This window comes from Aquarana catesbeiana, linkage group LG01 (assembly GCF_042186555.1).
Source record: "Aquarana catesbeiana isolate 2022-GZ linkage group LG01, ASM4218655v1, whole genome shotgun sequence".
Classification (NCBI taxonomy): domain Eukaryota; kingdom Metazoa; phylum Chordata; class Amphibia; order Anura; family Ranidae; genus Aquarana; species Aquarana catesbeiana.
Window position 1 is genome coordinate 320,452,029 of NC_133324.1, and position 27,077 is coordinate 320,479,105.

The following is a 27,077-nucleotide window of genomic DNA, read 5'->3' on the forward strand; positions in this document are numbered from 1 at the left end:
CGCGGTAAAAAAATGTGCAAACCAAAGCTCGTCAAAATGACCCCCTTGAGCTACTTTACCATGAGTAAGGCATCCCATTGAAATCAACAGGCTGCCCTATGCGTGTTGCGGGGAAAAAAAACAACCAAAAAATGTGTGCTCCCACTATGCTAGGTGTGAAAGGGGCCTGGAAGTGAAATTGTGTGTTTACACCCTCCCACTCCCAGAGCTGGATTATGAGAACAATGACAGCTGAGTTTCCCCCCATTTACTTGTATAAAGCTGGCCATTATGCAATCTGATTGTACAGCCTCTCTACAATGTTCTTTAGCTTTACAAAAACTATGTAATAGGAGGACCCACCTGAACAATCTATTCAATTATCAAATCATGCAGGTCCTTGCACTACATAGCTGATGGTAGATCTAAAGGAGATTGTATAATCAGATTGTACTGTGTATGGCAACCTTAACCACCTCCCACCGGCCATATATATATATATATATATATATATGTGTGTGTGTAATTTATCGGCCTCCTGGGCCGGTATCGTGCTTTCTTGATTACTTTGCTGCCTGGCTACCCTACTTTCTCTCCTCTGAAATACCTACTATCATTCTTGGTGACTTCAACATTCCTGTTAATGTTAACAGCCCAACTACAGCTAAACTTCTCAACTTAACCTCATCTTTTGACCTAACCCAATGGACATATACTTACACTCACTCCAATGGTAATACCCTTGACCTTATATTCTCCCATCTCTGCAACCCTGGCAACCTGACCAACACCCCCTTTCCGCTCTCTGATCACAACCTCATTACTTTCACTGCATCCTTGCCTCCAACCACCCATCCCTCCAAGCAGCAATTACTTGTAGAAAACTTCGCCACTTTAACCCTTCTCTTCTCTATTCTGCTACTGACCACCTATATGACATATTTTCTCCCCTGTCCTGTCCTGACCTGGCCACCTCTGTCTACAACAGTTCACTCTCATCATCACAAGATGCACTTGCTCCTCTAACCACACGCAGAATCAGACCCCGACCGTTACAACCCAACTCTGCCTCAAGCTACATCACCAATCTTGTCTCCAAATATCACCCAAATAGTCCTCTCCACTCTTCTCAAGACCTCCTACTCTCAAGCTCTCTCGTCTCCTCCTCTCATGCTCGTCTCCAGGATTTCTCCAGAGCCTCTCCCATCCTCTGGAACTCGCTACCTCCACCTGTCCGGCTATCCCCTACTCTTGCTACCTTTAGGTGATCCCTGAAAACGTATCTCTTCAGGAAAGCCTATAACGTCTCTAACTAATCTTTTACCACTTCCATCAGCTCATTTCCCACAGTTACAACTTTTTGTACCACCTGCCTCACCCTATTAGATTGTAAGCTCTTCTGAGCAGGCTCTCTTAATCCTCTTGTATTTTATTGTATTATAACTGTATTGTCTCCCTTTTATATTGTAAAGCGCTGCGTAAACTGCTGGCGCTATATAAATCCTGTATTATAATAATAATAATAATAATAATAATAATAATAATAATAATGTGGCCTTTTGGCTTGTGGGCCTTAACGCAACATGCGGCCCTGTGTAAACAACTTACCATGTTGACAGCGCGCTCCCTGCGTGCTACCAGCATGGTAGCCTGCAGGGATCGGTAAGCTCCTGATGCATACTTGCAATCTGGAGCTTTCTGGTCAAGGTGACCGCTGTGACAGCCAATCACAGGGTTCATATGACCCAAATATCCACCTCTGCCTCCCCGCTTTTAGAACTCAAAGGACCAGAAGGCAGTCAGCGTAAAGGGGTTAAAGGAAGGAAAGTGGGTGGGAATAAAAAAAAAAAAAGAGATGGTCCAGTAGTTAGGGAGGTGTGGTCCAGAGAGGTAAAACATACCCTATTCTGCGATACAGTAAGGCAGCGCATGATGGGATTTGAAGTTTCCAGGATGTCACTACAGGAAGTCAGGGCTCAGAATGCATTTTTTGACATTTTGAACAGAGGGTGCAGATTGAAGGCTGCCATGGACTAGGTAAGTGACAGATAAGCACATTGGGATGGCTTGAGCAGAAAAGACATTAGAAAAGGCTCACATTAATTATGAAAAGTAAAATTCTGCCTGAAAACGTAAACTTAGCCTTTAAAGTATTTTTCATGCCCTTTTCATGCATTCCAATTGAAGTATATGGAGCCAAAACACTATGCTGCACCAAAAGAAGCACATATTGCATTGTGGTGAACGGGCACCATAGAGAATAATGTGATTTCCACTGTTGTGCATTGCAGCACTATGGCAGATGCAGGAGAAATCACATTAGTGTGAATGAGGCCTTACATTCAAGAATGCTTTCTTTAGAAAAGTTATCTTCCACTTACCTCTTTCTTCGCGAATTTGTTCATTGGAGACGATTCCAGACTTTTGCTCTTACCGCTTGGAGTATTTGGATTAATTTCTTTGTTACTTTCATTTTGTTCTGCCTCGCTCTTATTTCCAGATGAGGCATCTGATACTACCTTAGACTTAAGGTACTCCATGTCAGAAACTTCAGTCTGTAATGCAAGCTTTCCACCTATTGAAAAACAGTAAAACATTATTTTTATTTCTGTCTTAGTAAAAATGTATTACCAATAACTGGTAAAACCACATCTTTATGGACCTGACTTTATGGATAGGAACATAGTCATGTTGGACCAGAAAAGGGGCTTTCACAAATAGATGCTGCAAGCCTGAATTTTGACTTGCCTGTAAATTCCATTTCTTGGAGTACAGTACAGGTCATGTACCTTCAGGTGATTGGACAAACACCCCCGGCGCCTGCCCCATAACCCTACCCACTCCTTGCGTCCTCAGTTTTGTAGCAAACAATGCAGAGTAAGTTAAGGAATGGAAGGGAAGGTTGCATGTGCCCTGTGCTGTACTCCAGGATGTGGAGTTTACAGTGAGATCAAAATTTCTCCTATCATAAAGTGTTTAAGGAAAGATTTTTTTTTTTTCTAAATAACAATGTTATACTTACCTTCTCTGCGCAAAGGTATTGTGTGCCAACAGAATGCATTAAGATACAAAACTTTGAGCCTTTAAAACCACTTTAATCATAGAGTACAGAACACTGGCAGAATATGGATACAGCCATGGGACGTTTCCAAGCAATGAATAAGAAGGGTAGGCAACAATGAGGCAAACAAAACTGTGCTAACAGGCTTAAAGTGTAAGTCCAAAACCTAACTAACTCTAGACCTGCTTTCTGCCACATTCTGCCACATTCTAAACCTAATATATCCAACCCTGTAAAGCAAAAATTGCTGTTTTTATCTATTCTGCAGACAATCCGGTCTAGTTTCCAGTGGCAGAAGCTGTGCGCAGGAAAGGACCGACACCGCCTGTGAAATGAATGGGAAGTGATGTCACCCATAGGCTTACTATGGGGCTTGTGTTGTCGGCTGTCTCTCTTGCACCCGCCTCCACACTGAAGCCACCGTTGACAGCTGATGCTGGGACCGGACTGGATCAGCTGCAGAATAGCTAAGTATAACGATTTTTGCTTAACAGGGTTAGATAGATTAGGTTTAGAATGTGGCAGAGAGCAGGTTTAGCGTAGGTTTTGCCTGAACTTCCACTTTAAACACCAAGGCTCAGAAAACCCAACCTCAGATTGTCGCAGCAAAAAGCTGCTTCAGCAGCAGCTTGGACATCCACCTGGTAAATCTCTGAAAAAGTATGAACAGAAGACCACGTGCACAACTGAGCTAGAGAGACTCGGTGATGAAATGCCAAGGAAACTCCCACTGATGCTCTGGAATGGACACTAAAAAGCAATAAGATTCCTTATCGATTGTGCAATGGTGGATACAGAGTACTTTGCAAAGTTCTGAGGACATAACAGGGAATCTGTCCATCTAGTAAACATATTGCTCTGACTACATCCAGGCAATGTAGAGATTTACTTTGGATGCTTAGGGGTAGGCAATATGAATGGTAGACCAATATCCTCATTAAGGGGGAATGCTGAATCCACCTTCAGTTGAAAGGATGGCCTTAGGCGCAAGACAACCTTGTCATTGTAAAGTATGAGTAATGCCCCGTACACACGATAGGAGCTTGTTGTTGGAAATTCCAACCATGTGTATGCTCCATTGGACATTTTCCATCGGAATTTCCGTCACACAAAATTTGAGAGCTGGTTCTCAAATTTTCCGACAACAAAATCCATCGTAGGAAATTCCGATCGTGTGTACACAATTTCCGACACACAAAGTTCCACGCATGCTCGGAATCAAGCAGAAGAGCAGCACTGGCTATTGAACTTCATTTTTCTCGGCTCGTTGTACGTAACCGCGTTCTTGACATTCGGAATTTCCAACCAACTTTGTGTGACCGCGTGTATGCAAGACAAGTTTGAGCCAACATCCGTCGGAAAAAAAACATGGATTTTGTTGTCGGAAAATCCTATTGCAGCCCTTTACCACCACCGTATAAAGGTTTTTGCACTAACATGTATCAGTGCCTTTGCCAGGCACTCGGGATCAACAGCATGTGCTGATGTAGCCTGTCAGCTTAACGTGTGGAGCGCATGTCGGCGTTAAACTGACAGGCTACATCAGCACATGCTGTAGATCCCTAGTGCCTGGCAAAGGCACTGATACATGTGAGTGCAAAAACTTTTATATGCTTTATTTTAAACATCAATAAACCTACTACACTATAAAGATCTTCATTGTGTCTCTGGTGGCGTACACTTTTACTTTTTAGCTGTAACCTGAGGGAACAAAGGAGCAGAATGGTGGAAGCTCAGGAACTGATCTGGTTTCCTAAAAGCGCTATTTGACCTCCTGTAACAAAGGGTCAAACACCTTTGATGAGTTGCCATCTACCCTCTGAGCACCCGTGGTAGAGCCATCAGAAGATACATGCATTTAAAAGCATTTTAAACCAGTGGTGTTGGGCACAGCCACGTTGGACTTTATTTTGCATTTCTATTGTGTTTTTCTAAATACTATATTTGTATGTAGTTGTTTTTTCCTGATCATCCACATTGAAGGACCCTCACCTTTACACTATTACTTGTATCATATGCAATTATTATGTAAGTTCATGTTTTTATTCCTAGCTGCATCATCAGCTACTCGTTAATAACATTTTACGTAAAACGGATCTGTGCAAGTGTCACATGTTACAACCGATGCATTCTTCAGAGGGTACTACATGTCACATGAAACAGTAGGAGTTCTCTAACTGGTGGGGTTTTATGAGTGGTGCCAGCCACACACAACAATCAATAGATGTGGGCAGGTTGTGACCAGGTGCAGTCATACCCATGTACAGAATGAAGTGTGATGTAAACATTTCACCACCCTCCTTCTGTAAACTACACAGAGAAGGAAACATGACCAAGAGCAATTTCTCTATAGGGAAAAAAAAGCAGTGTCTGGTCACACAAAGAGGAAGTTGATCTAATAAGGAGGCATAAAGGAAAAGTTTGGGGACCAGTAATATAATAAAAAAAATGGACTTAAAGTGGTTGTAAACCCTCTCATATACCCAGTAAAGTGACCGGATAATACAAAGAGATCCTACATAGGTTTTACTTGTTTATCCACAGTCTTCTCTTCCCCTACGCCTGTTCAAAATGGCAGAATCGTGTTAAAATCCTTCTCAATCTGTTAGCATCAAGGAGGAGCGGGTGGAGATCTGCAGTTACACTGTGTGAGAGCTGATTGAAAAAAAGGCACACACCCCCCTCCACACAGCAAACAAGACCAAAGGAAGGATGCAGAGCTGTGTTTTGAATAGACAAGCTGTGTGCAGGCATGTACTGGCCATCAGGACTACCGGGACTTTCCCGGTGGGCCGATGGCTCAGTGGGCCGCTTTCAGTGACAGGATCCTTTCATTCCCGGACAATACAGTGTCCCTGGATTGCCCCCTGTGCCGATCTGATGCCCCCTTAAAAGGCCACCATCGTCGCTTTACCGACTGTCACTTGTTCTGGCCGGGCAGGCCGGCCGAGACCCGCTTTAAGTTGTAGTTCCACAGCTGCTGGCTCACTGCCCGGAATAGTGCTAGCCGCCTGGCGTGTAGCAACCAGTGACGTCACCAGAGCGATGCCCCAGAATACAGAGCGGAGGAGGATTTAAATTCCTCCTTCTCCATGCGCGCCTAGTACTTAGCTCCACCCACCTCCTCTGAGCTGAAGCCGAAACTAGTGGAGCCTGGAGGACATGTGCGGGACCCGGACACAGTGCACAGGGAGCCACCACGCCAACCTCCATTTCCTGGTTCTCATCTGACAGGTATAATGTGACCTGTGTGCTCCGCTGCTGCAGCTACACTTTCTTCCACCACAGTCTCTCCACCATGTATATTTCCAGCGCTGCTGGAGAACTCTTTCTGTGAGTGGGGGATCTGATGTTAAAGGGAGGTTATTTCTGTGAGTGGGGGATCTAATGCTAAAGGGGGGTTCTTTCTGTGAGTGGGGGATGTGATGGTAAAGGGGGGTACTTTCTGTGAGTGGAGGATCTGATGTTAAAGGGGGGTTATTTCTGTGAGTGGGGGATCTGATGGTAAAGGGGGGTTCTTTCTGTGAGTGGGGGATCTGATGCTAAAGGGGGGTTCTTTCTGTGAGTGGGGGATCTGATGGTAAAGGGGGGTTCTTTCTGTGAGTGGGGGATCTAATGCTAAAGAGGGGGTTCTTTCTGTGAGTGGGGGATCTGATGTTAAAGGGGGGTTATTTTTGTGAGTGGGGGATCTGATGTTAAAGGGGGGTTCTTTCTGTGAGTGGGGGATCTAATGCTAAAGGAGGGTTCTTTCTGTGAGTGGGGGATCTAATGCTAAAGGGGGGTTCTTTCTGTGAGTGGAGGATCTGATGCTAAAGGGGGGTTCTTTCTGTGAGTGGAGGATCTGATGCTAAAGGGGGTTCTTTCTGTGAGTGGGGGATCTAATGCTAAAGGGGGGGTTCTTTCTGTGAGTGGAGGATCTGATGCTAAAGGGGGGTTCTTTCTGTGAATGGAGGATCTGATGCTAAAGGGGGGTTCTTTCTGTGAATGGGGGATCTGATGGTAAAGGGGGGTTCTTTCTGTAAGTGGGGGATCTAATGCTAAAGGGGGGTTCTTTCTGTGAGTGGGGGATCTAATGCTAAAGGGGGGTTCTTTCTGTGAGTGGGGGATCTAATGCTAAAGGTGGGTTCTTTCTGTGAGTGGAGGATCTAAAGCTAAAGGGGGGTTCTTTCTGTGAGTGGAGGATCTGATGCTAAAGGGGGGTTCTTTCTGTGAGTGGGGGATCTAATGCTAAAGGGGGGGTTCTTTCTGTGAGTGGAGGATCTGATGCTAAAGGGGGGTTCTTTCTGTGAGTGGAGGATCTGATGCTAAAGGGGGTTCTTTCTGTGAGTGGGGGATCTAATGCTAAAGGGGGGTTCTTTCTGTGAGTGGAGGATCTGATGCTAAAGGGGGGTTCTTTCTGTGAGTGGAGGATCTGATGCTAAAGGGGGGTTCTTTCTGTGAATGGGGGATCTGATGGTAAAGGGGGGTTCTTTCTGTAAGTGGGGGATCTAATGCTAAAGGGGGGTTCTTTCTGTGAGTGGGGGATCTAATGCTAAAGGGGGGTTCTTTCTGTGAGTGGGGGATCTAATGCTAAAGGGGGGTTCTTTCTGTGAGTGGAGGATCTGATGCTAAAGGGGGGTTCTTTCTGTGAGTGGAGGATCTGATGCTAAAGGGGGGTTCTTTCTGTGAGTGGGGGATCTAATGCTAAAGGGGGGTTCTTTCTGTGAGTGGAGGATATGATGGTAAAGGGGGGTTCTTTCTGTAAGTGGAGGATCTGATGGTAAAGGGGGGGTACTTTCTGTGAGTGGAGGATCTGATGGTAAAGGGGGGTTCTTTCTGTGAGTGGGGGATCTGATGGTAAAGGGGGGTTATTTCTGTGAGTGGAGGATCTGATGGTAAAGGGGGGTACTTTCTGTGAGTGGGGGATCTGATGGTAAATGGGGGTTCTTTCAGTGAGTGGGGGATCTGATGATAAAGGGGGGCTCATTCTGTAAGTGGGGTCTCTGATGGTAAAGGGGGGCTCTTTCTGTATGCATAGGATGACAGTGGCAGTCAGGGACGTATCCAGTTGCCTTGGGGTGGGTGGGGGGGGGTGGTAAAATGCACCGTTGCCTAAGTACACAAAAATTCCTGCACTGGCCTGTCCTCAGGAACATGGATCAGGAGGCTATGTGTGAGTGGCCAGAGCCAGCTGTGCTGGAGCTGTCAGTGTCAGTTCACTGGGGGGCATGGCCGCCAGCTAGCTGTTGCATTCTGGGAGTTGTAGTAAACACGCTCAAGCTCCCAGGGGGGGTGAAGGCATTGCTGAGGTGAAAGACCCTGACACCCCCAGGGCCAGCTGACCCCAAATCCCATCTATCCACCCCTCCATTTACCCTGCCCCAGTGCCCACCCAGTACCTCAAAAAAGGCCTCAACACTGTGGGTCCTGCTGGAAGATGGCCATGGCCTGTGGCCAGCTCCTTGCAGGGCCCACAGGTCAGTGGCCGGCTCCCAGCAGTAAACAAAAAAGATAAATAGCGCATGAACACACATCAAACATGAATGGACATGATACACATAAACATAAAACAAGTCCGGGATAAGACGGGCAGTGTGACTAATAACCCTGGATATGCAAAATCAAAAATATAAAAATATATGTAGACTCTGCCACAAAACGTCCAGAGAGTAAAGATAATGGTCAATGAAAAAAATATATATAAAAGTCAATGAAATATATAGTTCAAAGGAATCTGATACTGTGCACCAGCGGCAGCTCACTTGAGAGTGGAAGCAAACAACTCTGAAAGATAATGTAGGAAAAAAGGCAAGAAGCGCCAATCTAAGTGCAGTATCATTAAAAACTTTAAAAACTTTAATTTAGATTATAAAAACAACAACAGCCAAATGGCTACTCACAAGGACAGGATTATTATAGGCAAGGACATATAGTGGGTCCAGGGACGTCCTCCTCAGATGTTGTAAAGGTGCATAGTGCAGGTTCCGGTAGAGGTGCTTTTAAAAAGCCATGGCTATTGTTTCTATAACTGGCAAACAAATCAAATGGGATGCTAGACCAGCCTTTCCCATTAGACTCGTTTCTTTAGCAGAATACTAGCAGTTTGATCAACAAGTTCAAAATTCAAATAAAATGTATTTCCATGGGATAAAAGATTGAAGCTTTGCAAGTATAAAAAAATGGATAATCAAAAATGTAAAGTGGAGTATTTAATTGCAATTCTGATGACATTACTTCCTGATGTAAAGTTTGCTTATTTTTTTATATTATTTCTGTGTTTTAGCCATTTCAAAAAAGAGAAGTATCTTTGTAGGGTTAGCCATACCCCTTTTTTGTGACTTACCTTTTTCTAAATCATCCTCATTCTCATCATCTGTCTCCTGCTCAGATTCAGAGTCAAAATTCAGGTAATCATCTCTTGAGAGGCTTTTCGCTTTCTCTGACGTCTCCACTTTTGTATCGTTAGTCCAGGTAGCTGTTTTGCTCCTGTTCTGATGCACTGTAAGGAACTCTTGGAAACCACTGTCTTTTTCCAGCTGCACACATCACAGAAAATATATCAGAATAATATATCAGAAACCACATACACTTATCAAACACTTTAATAAACACAGCTCAAAAGAGTGAGTCTCCATTTTCATACAACTAGCAGGTCAGTTGCTTTAATAAAATACTGTTTAACTGGTGCGGTTAAGAAAATAAGGTAGTGTACTCCATTATATTTGTTAGTCCTAATTTCATTAGGCCGCAAAAAGTGGTAAGTCTAATGCCTTGTACACACGGTCGGACATTGATCGGACATTCCGACAACAAAATCCATGGATTTTTTCCTGACGGATGTGGCCTAAAACTTGTCTTGCATACACACAGTCACACAAAGTTGTCTGAAAATCCGATCGTTCTGAACGTGGTGACGTAAAACACGTACGTCGGGACTATAAACGGGGCAGTAGCCAATAGCTTTCATCTCTTAATTTATTCTGAGCATGCGTGGCACTTTGTGAGTCGGATTTGTGTACACATGATCGGAATTTCCGAAAACGGATTTTGTTGTCGGAAAATTTTATAGCAAGCTCTCAAACTTTGTGTGTCGGAAATTCCAATGGAAAATGTGTGATGGAGCCCCCACACGGTCAGAATTTCCGACAACAAGGTCCTATCACACATTTTCCATCGGAAAATCCGACCATGTGTACAGGGCATTAGATTCTTAAGAAACTTGCTTTTTATCCACATTGTACAATATAATTTAAAAAAAGGTTTCAATAGTCCTTTACTAGTGGATTTTAAGATCTCCATAAAAAGTTTGAATATCTTCCAATTCCTGCTACATCAGCCAAAATTCAAGCCATGGATGGCCCCACAAGCACCACCCGAGAATAAATAAGTCCATTTAAAGATTGGTGGTAAATTATCAGCCAAACACTAACTGTGATCTGTCAGATGCAGTCACTGTTTGTGCCTGAAAGAAATTCATAGATTTTTTTTTTCTCCCTCTATTGAGAGCTGAAAAGGATGAAATTCAAGCCATCTACGCCTGCCTTTAGAAATCATATCAAATGGCAAAATGTGCAACAGCCCCACTAATATTCTAAATCCTTAAAGCGGAAATTCACTCTCTCAGTCAACACTAATATTAATCCCTATGCTGCTAGCATTAGTAAATAGATAGGAAAGTATATCATATTTACTTATTTTAAACTTTAACATTTCTTCAGTTACTTCCTGTTAAGGATGAGCTCAGGCGTGTTCGCAACCACACATGCAGAGACCGCCAGGAAGTCGGCAGTAGTAGTGAGACATTTTCCCGATCCGCAGCTGCAGTGATCGGGAAATGTCTCACTGCCTGTGATTAGTGCTGTGCCGACTTCCTGGGGGGCTCTGCACGTGCAGTTGCGAACATGCCTGAGCTCATCTTTACTTCCTGTTTTCCAGGCCTAGGCAAATTATGTCATACCTCCCAAGAGTCTTCAGGAGGGAAGGAGGGGTTGTCTCAGCTAAGCACATCCTCCTTCCTGCATGCCTAACCTACGGGCAGATGGATTTCAGAAGTAAATACTACATGAATCATCTGCCCTTAGTCAGAATGGCCATGGACAAAAAAGCTAGGGGATGATTTTTTTTTTTTTTTTTTTTAACTCTGTTTATTGAGATAAAGATACCATGACAGAGCATCAAAATCACATTGTGACAATCTGATGGCATGTAAGATACAATAACAATGTACCAGGATCATTACAAATTTGATAAACAGAAATACCAATATAATAACCTAAAAGTGAAATCTTACTTAGTGCAGCCATAAGGCAGACTTGATCCTAACATGGAATCGAACCTAAGAGATGGGGCTAATTCAAAGTATCCATTACCATGAGAGTAGAATCACAACAGATAACGCAGATTTTGTTGTGCTTCCAGGGGCAAAGCCTATGTTCGTAAATAACCTTTTCATATGGTATAATTTGATCTACTGCATGTACTCATTGGCTCACTGAAGGTGGGGAAGGTTGCATCCATTTAAGGGTGATTTATTTACGGCTAAAAATAGTGTTTCACATATGAAAATTCTGGTGCATCTAGACCAGAGTTCTTCATCTAATAAACCCAGTAAACAGATTTCAGGGGTCAATGGGGCAGGGGTGGAAAGTACGAAGGAGAGCAAGCCCACGACTTGCTTCCAGTATTGGGTGATTATCTGGCAGGTGCAGATCACATGTACAAAATCAGTCCATGATTTGGTGCATCTGATATAGTTAGAGGTGGCTAATCGATGCATAGTGTGTAGACTAGTGGGGTTGAGTCAAGTTTGGTGAAAAATATAGAGTTGAGTTAATTTATTGTTGACAACAGGAGAAACCACCCAGTGTGAGGAGCAAGCTTTTTCCCAATCCTCATCTGTCAACATAAGGAGTAAAGACTGCCACTTAGACTGTACTTGGATTGAGGCCCTGATAAATTTGGTGTTGAGTAAGTGGGAGTATACTCTGGATATCTATCAGGCCTTTAAGCCCTTGTGACCATAAAGTACCAATTAAGGGTGAACTGGAAAAATATAAATCGTGGGACCCAAACTGTGCCTGAAGGTCATATTGGGTAGATCATAGGTTTCTCTGATATGGTCAAAAGAGTGTAAAACATGGTTACAATATACATTTGCAAAGAAAGCCAGGCCTTGGTGCTGCCAAAAACTGGAGTCTTGGAAATGTATCAAATGGAGAAACATAGGATTGTGTCGAAGTGGTAGTTTCAAAGCTGTATCTGTATGAAGAAAGTAGAGCTGCACGATTCTGGCCAAAATGAGAATCACGATTTTTTTGCTTAGAATAAAAAGATCACGATTCTCTCACGATTCTCGCGACGTAAAATCTTTCACATTACACAAAAAAAAAAAAAAAATGGGCTAACTTTATTTCATTAAAGTAATTTTTTCCCCAAAAAATTGCATTTGAAACACCGCTGCGCAAATACAGTGTGACATAAAATATTGCAACCACCACCATTTTATTCTCTAGGGTGTCTACTAAAAAAATATATATGTTTGGGGGTTCTAAGTAATTTTCTAGCAAAAAAAAAAAAAGATTTTAACTTGAAACCAACAAATGTCAGAAAAAGGTTTAGTGTTTAAGTGGTTAAACTTTTTTCACTTATGTTTAGTGTGTAAGTGGTTAAACTTTTTTCACTTACACACAAAGTCTATTCCATTGACAAATTGTTACAATGTTTATACTTAAGTTCAACTGATAATGTTTTGATTCTTGGCAGACTGCTCATTTTTTTCCTTCCTTTCTTTTGATGGCTGTGGCTTCAGAAGAGCAGAGAGAAAATTCTTTGCATAGAAAGAACTGTGAAACACTTTAGTCAAGATCGCGATAACGATTCTTGACGATTAATTGTGCAGCTCTAGAAGAAATTACAAAATAAAATAAAAGACACTGCGCTTAGGATGGGCCTACACGGTAAAAGGAAAGGTTGCTGCCTCCCCTAAACAGAGCACTCACAAGGGGTGCCCCAATGTGAATAAGAGAAATGGGGTGGTTGGCGCTACCTAGAAAACCCTAGATGCTGCTATATCATAGGGAAAAAAATCAAGTAAAGATATTTATTATATATTTACACAGCTATACCCATATTATCTGAATAGGGCTATGTATTATGTAGAACTGCTTCCTGCCACAATAGGCAAACAATAGGCAAATATGGAGGAGGTATATCATATAGGCCTAAGTATCCAGCCCGTGGCTCCAGGTGATGAATGGGTGTGCAGTGAAAATAAAAAAAACTGGTATGGAGAAAAAAGCTATGTATAGGAAATAAACCCAAAAAATGTACATGCAAATCAACTCCAATCCACATATAACACTGTCACATCTATATAGGAATCACAAATCAGCCAGATGGGATCCTGCAAAAAAAGTTCAATGATCGGTATAGTGGTCCCTAGAAATTATGGCTGTTAGCAGAAAAAACAAAAACAAAAAGTCTATAGTGTGCAGGACAAAATGAAATATGAAAGTTCCATATGCATAATGGTGTTTGCATCAGATCTAGACAGCAGCAAGGTGACTTTAGTGCTTAGATATATTTCCAAGGGACTTCTGTGCTCCCCCTTCAGAATTCCTACTCACCGGATCCAGACACCCCTATAGGGGTAATAGGCATGTAGTGCTTATTATGGAGGTCACTGCCCCCTGATGTCCTCGGTGGATATCCCAGATGTATCCTTGTTAAATAGTAGGATACATCTGGGATATATCTGGGACATCACAGCTCTAGAAGAAAGCCTTTTAGACTCACACTATATGGACCTCGCCAGGGTAATAATGGGTAATTTAAGTCTGGGTAGTAATGACCCAGGAGAATTTTTCCATGTAGGTCGCAGCCCTGTTTGACCTGGAGTCAACATAACAAGCAAAGGAGAGTGGTTGGAAACTCCTCAAGAGAGATAAGTAGCTGCAAGCAATTTAGTGAGCAATTTGTCATTTCCCAAAGCTAAGTCGAAACTGGAGAGAGTACCCAGGCTTTGCTTAGATCAGGCGTATGCTCTAGTGTGGGAGGATGAATATTTCTCCAAGCCAAGTTTCATGGGTAAATGGCAAAATGGGGTAGGGCCTGTGGCTATTTGTTGAAAGGGGTCCCCATGTTTGTTCACAAGTGGATGCAGCAACAGGTTGAATTTAGAAACAAAGAGTTCAGCTTCTTTTAGAATTTTTAAAGTAGTCGGAGATGGATTGTAGATTCCAAAAATCACAAAAGGTAAAACATACAACTGGGCATGTATAAAAATATATCTCCTTTCCGGGTCAGTCTTAACTTGAAGACATTCCCATGGAACGTATCAATGCACCAACGATGACACGCTGCGTGTGTAAGATGCATGGCAGGAGCAACCCAGCCACTGGACCCAGGGTTTACTCAGGTAATTATAGTGGTCATTAGTCAAATGAGTTTCTTGTATACACCCACCCCTCGCCCATTCCATGATAGAAATCAGCCATTAGGTGTGGTAGAAGAGTATTCAGAGGATTTGTCTGCCTGTCATTGCATCAAAGATTGATAGCTGTAGGAATCTAAATAATCATTCAAAACAAGGACTGAATATAGTCCAACCATGCAACATAGCAAACATGTCAAGAAGTACCAACAGAGAAAAAATCAATGAGGCATTGCCTGGACAATGCTTACACATATATGGAGGCAAAACGTGGAGCCAACTGCCTTATGTGCTCCCTTATTTGAAGCATTTGTGTAGAGACAGAGAGCGATAGGTGGTTTGCTCGTCAGGGATGACACAGCTCATGATGTTTGGTTCAAGTGAGCCCGGAATAGCAGAGATACAGTGCATCCAGAAAGTATTCACAGCGCTTCACTTTTTCCACATTTTTTTATGTTACAGCCTTATTCCAAAATGGATTAAATGCATTATTTTCCCCCAAATTCTACAAACAATACCCCATAATGACAATGTGAAATAAGTTTGTTTGAAGTCTTTGCAAACGTATCAAAAATAAAAAACGAAAACAAGTCACATGTACATAAGTATTCACAGCCTTTGCCATGACACTCAAAATTGAGCTCAGGTGCATCCCATTTCCACTGATCATCATTGAGGCCGGGCTCACACTGGTGCGACAAACGCTCCGACATTAGGAGCTCATGTCGCATAACATGTGAAAATCAATGTTTACCTATGGGAGCCGTCTTAACTGGTCCGACACAAATCGGTCCGACTTTGAAAATGCTCCCTGCTCTACTTTGGTACGACTTTGATCCTACTTCATCCCATTGAATATCACTGGTCGGATTTCCATCTTGACTGATACCACTTTGGCATGCGACTTGTGCTCTAATGATCTTGAAGGGGAACTCCATGCGAAATAAAAAAAAAAAAAAAAAAACGCATGGGTTCCCCCTCCAAGAGCATACCAGGCCCTTCGGTCTGGTATGGATTTTCAGGGGAACCCCTAAGCCAAAAAAATCGGCGTGGGGTCCCTCCCAAAATCCATACCAGACCCTTATCCGAGCACAGCCTGGCAGATCAGGAAAGGGGGTGGGAACGAGCGATTGCTCCCTCCCCCGAACTGTACCAGGCCACATGCCCTCAACATGAGGGGGTGGGTGCTTTGGGGCAGGGGGGCCCTGCACCCTGCTCCCCCCACCCCAAAGCACCTTGTCCCCATGTTGATGAGGACAAGGGTCTCTTCCCGACAGCCCTGGTCTTTGGTTGTCGGGGTCTATGGGCGAGGGGCTTATTGGAATCTGAAAGCCCCCTTTAACAAGGGGGCGCCCAGATCCCTGCCCCCACCCTATGTAAATGAGTTTCGGGTGCATTGTACCCCTACCCATTCACCTAAAAAAAGTGTCAAAAATAAAACACACTACACGTTTTTAAAGTAATTTTTAGTCAGCTCCAGGGTCTCTTCCGACTTCTTCTCCCCTCTCCGGCTCTTCTGCCTTCTCCGCTGATGTCTTCTAGCCCTCTCCGCGGTCTTCTGCCAGGTCTTCTCCGCTATCTTCTCGCTCTTTTGCTGGGTCTTCTACGCTGCCTTCTCCCTCTGTTCTTCTTCCGATGTTGACTCAATGGTCTCTCCCGCTCTAATGCTGGGTGTGCAGTGTGCCACTACTTATATAGGCACGCCCCTTATGATGTCACTGCCCCATCATGCCCCGGTGGTGACGTCATAAATGGCGGGGCCTCCAAGTGACATCACCCGGTGACCCCCCCATGCCAATATAAGTAGTGGCACACCGCGCACCCAGCATTAAAGCGGGAGAGAGCGTCGAGTCAATATCGAAAGAAGAACAGAGGGAGAAGACAGCAGAGAAGACCCAGCAAAAGAGCGAGAAGATAGCAGAGAAGACCCGGACAGCGAAGAAAACAGCGGACAGAGGGAGAAGAACCGGAGAGTGCTAGAAGACATCAGCGGAGAAGATCCGGAGAGAGGAGAAGAACCAGCAGAGGCAGAAGACATCCGTGGAGGAGGCAGAAGAGCCGGAGAGGGGAGAAGAAATCGGAAGAGATAAAGGAGCTGCCTTAATAAATTACTTTAAAAACCTGTGTAATGTGTTTAATTTTTGACATTTTTTTTTTTTTTTTTTAGGTGAATGGGTAGGGGTACCCCCTACTCATTCACATAGGGTGGGGGGCCGGAGTCTGAGGGCTTCCAGATTCTGACCAGCCCCCCTCCCGCAGACCCCGACAACCAACGGCCAGGGTTGTCGGGAAGAGGACCTTGTCCTCATCAACATGGAGACAAGGTGCTTAGGGGTAGGTGGCGCCCCCCCTGCCCCAAAGCACCCCCCGCATGTTGAGGGCATGCGGCCTGGTACAGTTCGGGGGGGGGCTCGCTCGTCCCCACCCCCTCTCCTGACCTGCCGGGCTGTGTGCTCGGATAAGACTCTGGTATGGATTTTGGGGAGATCCCAATGCCGTTTTTTCTGCGTGGGGGTTCCCCTGAAAATCTATACCAGACCGAAGGGCCTGGTATGCTCTTGGAGGGGGAACCCATGCCATTTTTGTTTTTTTAAATTAGGCGTGGAGTTCCCGCTAAAGATTTATACCAGACAGAGTGCCTGGTATTGTCAGGGATCAAAGTCGGATCCCTGTTCATTAAAGTCGGACGCATGTCGGACTTCAAGTCGCAGGGCAAAGTCGGATTCAAAGTGGTACGACTGTCGTGTCGTACCAGTGTAAACCCGGCCTGAGATGTTTCTACAACTTGGAGTCCACCTGTGGTAAATTTTGTTGATTGGACATGATTTGGAAAGGCACACACCTGTCTATATAAGGTCCCATAGTTAACAGTTCATGTCAGAGCACAAACCAAGCCATGAAGATAAAAGGAATAGTCTGTAGACCTCAGAAACAGGATTGTATCGAGGCATATATCTGGGGAAGAGTGCAGAAAAATGTCTGCAGCATTGAAGGACCTAATGAGCACAGTGGCCTCCATCATCCATAAATGGAAGACGCTTGGAACCACCAGGACTCCCGGCCAAACTTAGCGATCGGGGAGAAGGGTCTTAGTCAGGGAGGCGACCAAGAACCCGATGGTCACTCTGACAGAGCTCCAGCATTTCTCTGTGGAGAGAGGAGAACCTTCTCTGTGGAGAGAGGAAAACCATCTCTGCAGCACTCTACCAATCAGGCCTGTATGGTAGAGTGGCCAGACGGAAGCCACTCCTCAGAAAAAAAGCACTTGACAGCCTGCCTGGAGTTTGCCAAAAAGGTACCTGAAGGACTCTCAGACCATGAGAAACAAAATTCTCTGGTCTGATGAAATAAAGATTGAACTCTTTGGCCTGAATAGCAAGTGACATGTCTGGAGGAAACCAGGCACTGCTCATCACCTGACCAATACCATCACTACAGTGAAGCATGGTGGTTGCAGCATCATGCTGTGGGGATGTTTTTCAGCGGCAGGAAATGGGAGACTAGTCAGGATCGAGAGAAAGATGAATGCAGCAACGTACAGCGACATCCTTGATAAAAACCTGCTCCAAAGCGCTCTGGACCTCATACTGGGGCGAAGGTTCATCTTCCAACAGGACAAAGATCCTAAGCACACAGCCAAGATAACAAAGGAATGGCTACGGGACAATTCTGTGAATGTCCTGGTGTGGCCCAGCCAGAGCCCAGACTTGAACCCGATTGAACATCTCTGGAGAGATCTGAAAATGGCTGTGCACCGACAATCCCCATCCAACCTCATGGAGCTTGAGAGGTCCTGCAAAGAAGAATGAGAGAAACTGCCCAAAAATAGGTGTGCCAAGCTTGAAACATCATACTCACAAAGACTTGAGGCTGTATTTGGTGCCAAATGTGCTTCAACAAAGTATTGAGTAAAGGCTGTGAATACTTATGTACATGTGATTTTTTTCGTTTTTTTTTTTTTTTTTTTTGAGTTAATTCACAAACTTTTCTTCTCAGCATTACATACTCACATATTGTGTGTAATATGTCCGCCTGTGTCAGATTTCGTCGGAAAGAATAACTTATATTATTCACTGCAGGCAGTTTCCATCTTCATTGTGGGCATTTGAAGCCCACAAGCATTTATTTCCTGGATGTGGTGAATGCTGTGCTCCCAGCATTCACTGCTCGTTCCCGCACATGCTCAGTGGCATCCTGGGAAGCCTGAGACTAGCTCCCAGGAGTCTGGGAGAGGCTAGAAACACGCCTACTCCCACGGGAGGAGAACCAGGAAGTGCAAAGAAGAATAGAAAAATAAAAGGCAATTACGGCGATTTAAATTTTTTTAAACGGCATGTCAGCATCTAGGCAAGGAAGAGAATACATACAGATATTGTTCAAAATTTGGGTGGAACTCCGCTTTAATAAATTTTCAAAGATTTCAAACAATCTTCTTTCATGTTGTCATTATGGGGTATTGTTTGTAGAATTTTGAGGAAAAAAAGTAATTTAATCTATTTTAGAATAAGGCTGTAACATAACAAAATGTGGGAAAAGTGAAGTGCTGTGAATACTTTCAGGATGCACTGTAGGTGCAAGCCAGGCTGAGCAGACCAACTATATAAAGCACACTGCAAGTAGATCTGCAGACCATGAGACGACTATCAAGTGTTCAGAGCACTAGAGAGGTAGCATTCCATATGAGGAGGTGAATCTTTGATTTATTGTCACAAGACAATGCAAAAAAACTTGGTCCTCACTCAAAACAAGTAGTAGCATAATCAGGGGCAGCTAAAATGTAAAAGAAACATCAGTCCATTTATGGAGGCATGTTCTCTTGGAGAGGTGCCACACAGCCCTAAAAAAATAACATCTTAGCAGTTCCATATAGGTGGCCGAGAGCCATTTGTTTCAGGGTAAAGGTCGCAGCCCTGCTATGTGGGCGACAGTTTATAATAGGCGATAGCAAAATGATGACAAAGACCATAGGTAGAATCCAGGAGTACCTCATACGGAGGGTAAACCACAGTGTAGGAGTACCTTAAAGCGGCGTTCCACCCAAAAGTGGAACTTCCGCTCATCTGACTGCTCCCCACCTCTGGTGCCACAATTAGCACCTTTCAGGGGGGAGGGGGGTGCAGATACCTGTCTAATAAAAGGTATTTGCACCCACTTCCGGGAATAGACTCCCGCGGGAGTCATGCCCCTCAGCCCCCCCCCCGCTGTCTCCTGGGAAACACACAGGTCCCAGGAGATGGCGAGGACCAGTTAGGACGCGCAGCGCAACCTGTGCATGCGCAGTAGGGAACTGGGAAGTGAAGCCGCAACGCTTCACTTCCTGATTCCCTCACCGAGGATGGCGGTGGCAGCTGCCAAGACCCGAGCAATTGATCGGCTTCAACATCGCTGGACCCTGGAACAGGTAAGTGTCCATTTATTAAAAGTCAGCAGCTGCAGTATTTGTAGCTGCTGGCTTTTAATATTTTTTTTTTTTTAGGTGGACTCCCGCTTTAAGATGGGTGTTGCGAGATCCCTAGTCAGTCCTTGGCCTGATCAGTATAGTTAAAGAAGAGCACTTTACTGTCATCCACCACCTGCAGCCTAGCAGGATAGGGCATAGAGTAAACTATACCCCAATCTTGAAGCTGTCATTTGATTTCAGCAAGTGTGGCCCGTTTTTTGTAATTCCAAGGAAAAATCCAGAAGAATAGATACTCACATTTTCAAATTTGTCTAGCTTTGAGTAGAATCAAGTCTACTTGCCGTTCTTGCAATTGAGCAGTCTGGCAAGCAAATGTCTAGGTGATGCACCTGCTGGTGGAAGCTTGACAGGGACTTTATGAACCTGTTCTACTGCAAACGCAGAAGAAAAGGTTGTGTCCCCAGGGTTCTGTCCCTCTGTTCTTTCAGGCAAACCCACAGTTATGTTATTTCTCCTTGTATGATTTTCCAAGTCATCGGATACCAAAAAGATATCAGTTTGTCTGCCGCTGAGACTCGACTAGGAAGAGGAGAAAAAATCACCCTCCAGGGTAGAAAGCCTTTTTCAATCTCAGCAACTATCACAAATGTTTTGCGTATCTTGTCTCAGATGTCTACTTTAATCTCCTCCATTTTGTCGGTTTGTGTGGTCCTACGAGTAGTAATTGCTGCTAGGGGCTGAGAGTTTACCTGCTTCAGAGTTAGCTTGGATGTCATATCGGCCTGCGTGCCTGATGCTTTCTGTATGTCCGGAGCCGAGCCTACTCTAAGTGTGTAGAGGGCTGTGTGCACCATCTTGCTTGTCTAAACGAGCAAGTTCTTTGAGGTGATCCATCCCTAAAGACTGACAGTCTTTACTCATACTGATGGCTGAGCGTTTCCGTGACCACCGTAGCCAGTCAGGAAAGTGGGAGCTGCCGGTGCAGGATAGTAGTGGATTCTGAATGCAGGGAGTGGAGTTCCCTCTAGCCATCTTAGTGGAAGCCTCGCTCCCTTGCTAGGGAGGTGTTTTTTTAAAGTGGTTTCTCAGCAAAATAAAGCATGGAGCAATGGATGGATGGGCGAGTTTGCTTTGAATATTAAAAATGTTTTCAACAGTGTTTCTGGTGCTCAGATGTAGTATTGTTCTGCTTTAAAGAACAGACTCTGATCACCGTTAGGAAGCTGCAACATAATTGTCCATATTAATGCTTTTCAAAATAGCATTCATTGACTCAATCAACTAACAGTGTGCTAGCAGATCCTCAAATTTTTAGCTTATATCTGTCAGAATGCCAGTGGCCTGGGCTGTGGTAGGTTAGGAGTACTCTTTCTCCCAGGGATTCCTACCGTGAAAGAGCGTATGAATTGGCTGTGCAAGATAGATCAAATGCATTGTCTACTCGGCTGGAAAACTGGATGCTATATGATCAAGAAATCTATAGCAGAAAGTCTGAGTTTATTACATTTATTTCTCTGCAGCCTCGCCAGATACTTTTGTAACTGTTGCACTGGTTAACATTCCTGTTCATGCATTATTACAACAGGAGTGAATTTATAACTTCTACTTTTGGGATTGTTAGACAATTTTATGCATTTTTTGTGAGGGCTGACTGAATTTGATGAATTTCTTATGGGATGACTGTGATACAACAACATGAGAAGAGAACTGCGCAAAAGCCCAAAAGTTTCCATTAACCACATGTTCTAAACAAATACATTGGCAACTACAAATAAGATGTATCCACTATATGGCGCAAAAGTACTGCAGAGACTAACAGTTTCATATTATTAAAAGTATTTTACTCTTTATAAAAAGTATCAAGCATTAGTTCACAAACATGAAGACTGATACCAAAGAAGTCCCCATATTAAAAACTGAAAAAAACTTACTTCCTCCAAAGTTGCATTCTTCTTTTTCTTGAACTGAAAAAAATAAGTAATGATCCTGTTAGGCAAGCAAAAGTAGGACAGATGTCTTGTAAACAGAAGGATTTTTTTTTTCAAACTGGTTGAAAGGAGGACTGCCTGTATTGTCCAGAGTGGCCAACACAGATGATTTGTCTTCCAGGAATTTTGAAAATGAGCCCTTAAAATAGTCTTATGAAAACAGTAACGGTACTGTAGTTGATCTAGAGGCAAGGTCAATAAAATAAGCAAGGTGGTACTATAGCGGATGAGTACCTGCCTAAATTTAGCTCTTAATTCTTGAGTTGTGCTTTTAAGTTAATTGATAAAGGGTTCCAAAGGCAGTCTGAAGTTTTAAAAAATAAAAATCCCAGAAATGATCTGGGATTTTTTGTGATGACTTGCTAAGGTACTCCACTATCAAACCTTTTTGTGACGTACCATATGCATTGTCTCTAATTATATATATATATATATATATATATATATATATATATATATATATATATATATATATATATATACACACATATACATACATACATACATACACACACACACACACACAGTATCTCACAAAAGTGAGTACACCCCTCACATTTTTGTAAATATTTTAATATATCTTTTCATGTGACAACACTGAAGAAATGACACTTTACTACAATGTAAAGTAGTGAGTGTACAGCTTGTATAACAGTGTAAATTTGCTGTCCTCTCAAAATAACTCAACACACAGCCATTAACCATTTACCCACTGGACACGTAAACCCCCTTCCTAACCAGACCAATTTTCAGCTTTCGGTGTTCTCACATTTTCAATGACAATTAGTCATGCAACACTGCACCTATATGAAATTTTTGCCCTTTTTTTCACACAAATGAAGCTTTCTTTTGGTGGTATTTAATCACTGCTGGGTTTTTTAATTTTTTGCGCTATAAAAGAAAAAAGACAGAAAATTCTGTAAACAAAATGCATTTTTCTTTGTTTCTGTTATAATTTTGCAAATTAGTAATTTTTCTTCATATATTTTGGCCAAAATTTATACCGCTACATATCTTTGGTAAAAATAACCCAAATTGGTGTATATTATTTGGTCTTTGTGAAAGTTATAGAGTCCACAAGCTATGGTACCAATCTCTGAAAATTGATCACACCTGATGTACTGACGGCCTATCTCATTTCTTGAGACCCTAACAAGCCAGGAGTACAAATACCCCCCAAATGACCCCTTTTTGGAAAGTAGACATTCCACGGTATTTAGTAAATGGCATGGTGAGTTTTTTGAAGTTGTAATTTTCTCCCACAATTCTTTGCAATATCAAGATTTTTTTTTCTTTTTTTCACAAAAATGTTATATTAGCAGGTTATTTCTCACACACAGCATATGCATAGCACAAATTACACCTCAAAACACATTCTGCTATTCCTCCTGAGTATGGCAATACTACATGTGTGAGACTTTTACACAGAGTGGCCACATACAGAGGCCCAACATGCAGGGAGCGCCATTAGGCGTTCTTGGAGCATAAATTACACATATAATTTCTTGACTACCTCTTACACTTTTGAAGGCTCTGGAGAACCAGGACAATGGAAATGCCCCAAAAATGAACCCATTTTGGAAAGAAAACAACCCAATGTATAATCTATGAGGCATATTGAGTCTTTTGAACATGTAATTTTTTTCTACAAGTTTTTGGAAAATGTGTAAAGAAAATGAAAATGCATTTTTTTTTTTTTTTTTTACACAACGTTGTCCATTTACACAATGTTTCTAACACATAGCATGTACATACCAAAAATTACACCACAAAATAGATTCTCCTACTCCTCCTGAGTATGGCGATACCACGTGTGAGACTTTTCCACAGCGTGGCCACATACAGAGGACCAACATGCAGGGAGCGCCATCAGGTGTTCTAGGGACATAAGTTTCAAATCTAATTTGACTACCTATTACACTTTTGTGAGGCACTGTAGTGGCATAGATGTGGCATGGATGAGCATGAATGGGGATGGATGAGCCGTGGATGGGGACGGCTGAGCACGGCTGAGTATGGCTGAGTTTGGCTGGGTATAGATGGGATGGCTGGGTACGACTGGGTATGGCTGGGTATGGCTGGGTACGGCTGAGTATGGCTAATTATGGATGGGGGTGGATGGGATGGCTGAGCATGTATGGATGGATGAGTATTGCTGAGGATGGATGAGTATGCTGAGTATGGATGGATGGATGAGTATGCCGAGTATGGATGGCTGAGCATGGATGGATGGATGAGTATGCTCAGTATGGATGGCATTTTCCCTCCCCAGTGTCAGGAGCAGGTGTGTTACATTTGGTGGTATTGCTTTCACTCTCTCATACTGGTCACTGGAATTTTAACATGGCACCTCATGGCAAAAGAACTCTCTGAGGATCTGAACAAAAGAATTGATGCTCTACATAAAGATGGCCTAGGCTATAAGAAGCTTGCCAAGACCCTGAAACTGAGCTGCAGCACGGTGGCCAAGACCATACAGCAGTTTAACAGGACAGGTTCCACTCAGAACAGGCCTCGCCATGTTTGACCAAAGAAGTTCACCCGCTCAGCTTCATATCCAGATATTGTCTTTGGGAAATAGACGTATGAGTGCTGCCAGCATTGCTGCAGAGGTTGAATGGGTGGGGGGGGGGTCAGCCTGTCAGTACGCCGCACACTGCATCAAATTGGTCTGCATGGCTGTCATCCCAGAAGGAAGCCTCTTTTAAAGATGATGCACAAGAAAGCCTCCAAACAGTTTGCTGAAGACAAGCAAACTAAGGACATGGATTACTGGAACCATGTCAAACACGGTGGTGGGAGTGTCATGGTGTGGGGCTGCATGATGCTGCCGGCACTGGGGAGCTACAGTTACTTGAGGGAACCATGAATGCCAACATGTACTGTGACATACTGAAGCAGAGCATGATCCCCTCCCTTCAGAGACTGTTGGCAGTAGTCCAACATGATAATGACCCCAAACACACCTCCAAGATGACCACTGCCTTGCTAAAGAAGTTGAGGGTAAAGGTGATGGACTGCACAAGCATGTCTCCAGACCTAAACCCTATTGAGCATCTGTGGGACATTCTTAAACAGAAGATGGAGGAGCGCAAGGTCTCTAACATCCACCAGCTCCGTGATGTCGTCATGGAGGAGTGGAAGAGGACTACAGTAGCAACCTGTGAAGCTCTGGTGAACTTCCCAAGTGGGATAAGGCAGTGATGGAAAATAATGGTGATCACACAAAATATTGACACTGTCCCAATCTGGACATTTTCACTTAGACCCCTTTCACACTGGGGCAGTTTGCAGGCGGTATTGCGCTAAAAATACCGCCTGCAAACCGCCCCTAAACAGCCTCTGCTGTTTGTTCAGTGTGAAAGCCCGAGGGCTTTCACACTGAAGCGGTGCACAGGCAGGACGGTGAAAAAAGTCCTGCAAACCGCTTTTTTGGAGCGGTGAAGGAGTGGTGTATTCACCGCTCCTGCCCATTGAAATCAATGGGACAGCGCGGCTATACCGCGGCTATAGCCGCGCTGTACGAGGGATTTTAACCCTTTTTCGGCCGCCAGCGGGGGTTAAAACCGCACCGCTAGCAGCCGAATACCGCCGACGCCCCCACCGCCCCAGTGTGAAAGGGGCCTTAGGGTGTACTCACTTTTGTTGCCAGCGGTTTAGACATTAATGGCTGTGTGTTGAGTTCTTTTGACGGGACAGTAAATTTACACTGTTATACAAGCTGTACACTCACTAATTTACATTGTAGCAAAGTGTCAACTTATGCAGGTTGAAAACACAGTGTGCAAGTAGTAAGGTTTACCATGTTTTTAAACTTTGAAGTAAGCTACATTACTAACCTACATTACCTTTATAACTGTGAGAACCATTAAATTCAGAGTAACTTATATTTTAGGATTTAAAGACTTATCATCACATTACCCATGCAAGACAAAGGCCCCCTATACATAACTTACCAAAGCTCCCTCATCGCACCTTCCTTCCCTGCAGCCAGCACTGAAATGATTGGTGTCTGCAACCCCCTTTAATGTGACAGTGCTCTTGGCTGCTGATCCACAGCATTGCCACAGGAGGTGGTCACATGCTACTCTATACCAGTCAGTGCCAGGTTTTGTTCCTGACTGCAGAGGAAGGGAGCGGCAGGGAAGCCCTGGTAAGGCAAGTATAATTCGTTTGGAGGGGGCCCTTTGCAGGAACACTTTGCCCTGCATAGGCAAGCTGACAGTCTCTTTAAAGATTAAAATCCACATTCAAACCTAATGTATAATTAGTACATTTTATATTTTTCCATTAACTTTTGTGATTACTTTGATATTTTTTACAGTCCCAACATATACTGATCTCATGTGTAAAGTATATTACTGCTACTAATAAAGTAAACTATGTGAGTTTATTTGTTTTCATCTTAGATCTTACCGTTTTATTGTCGCCTGATGACTGCTTTGCATCCTGATTTTTGGCAGATTCCTTGGCTTCGTTCTTGGAGTATTTGCTCCAAGCTTTGGCCTTCAAAGGATCTCCAAATGATTTACAGATTTCCACCTTTGAAAAAAAACACAGTTTTTACAAGGCAAAAGTTTGTTTCACAACAAAAACAAATATGTTCAGTACTTGCATAACTCACAGATATGCGGGATGTGTCAATGAAGCTTTTGTTGAAATGGTTAAGTGCTGCGTTGGCCTCTTCTTCTGAGCCATAACCAATAAAGCCAAACTTTCTGAATTTACCATCCTTTGTAAATTTAAGGGTAGAGTCTGTTAAAGTCCCAAATGCTGCAAACAGGTCTCGGAATCTGTCTTCTTTCATCTGCATGAAAAGCAGCACAAGAGAACATTAAATGTGTATTACATAACCCAAGCATCACCCACACTTATGAAGAGAAATTGAACTAATCAAAACATGCACTGCTGTCATCAACATAGCTGATATTTCACGTGTGCACTTGTAATGTCTCTTTCTTCCTCGTCCATTGAGGGACACAGAAATGTTAACGTGGTTATAACATGAAACATGAACAAAGCATATCCTTCTATAGTGTGTACTAGCATCAATCCAAAGCACAGAGTTTTATTTCTCTCTTCTGTCTCTTCCTTCTACTATCCGCATGCGTCACTGATAATAGTCCAAGCTGACTTCACAGCATCCCAGGTGACAGCCGTCCTGCCTCCAGCACATAGCAGGTGATTGACAGCCTCAGTTGTGTGTATTTTCATATGATTGTGTGTAGAAAGGTGTGT

General features: G+C 43.5%; 1 protein-coding gene across 1 annotated transcript in view; it reads right to left on the reverse strand.

The window, feature by feature from the left end:
- The window catches only part of RBM19 (RNA binding motif protein 19), a 135,105-nt gene that overhangs the window by 99,777 nt on the left and 8,251 nt on the right, over positions 1-27,077 (reverse strand). The window contains exons 2-6 of the mRNA XM_073630304.1: positions 26,464-26,646; positions 26,256-26,381; positions 21,783-21,815; positions 9,363-9,555; positions 2,361-2,554 (exon numbers count right to left, since the gene is read on the reverse strand). Of these exons, the coding sequence (XP_073486405.1) occupies positions 2,361-2,554; positions 9,363-9,555; positions 21,783-21,815; positions 26,256-26,381; positions 26,464-26,646 (729 nt within the window). The remainder of the gene's footprint in view (positions 1-2,360; positions 2,555-9,362; positions 9,556-21,782; positions 21,816-26,255; positions 26,382-26,463; positions 26,647-27,077) is intronic.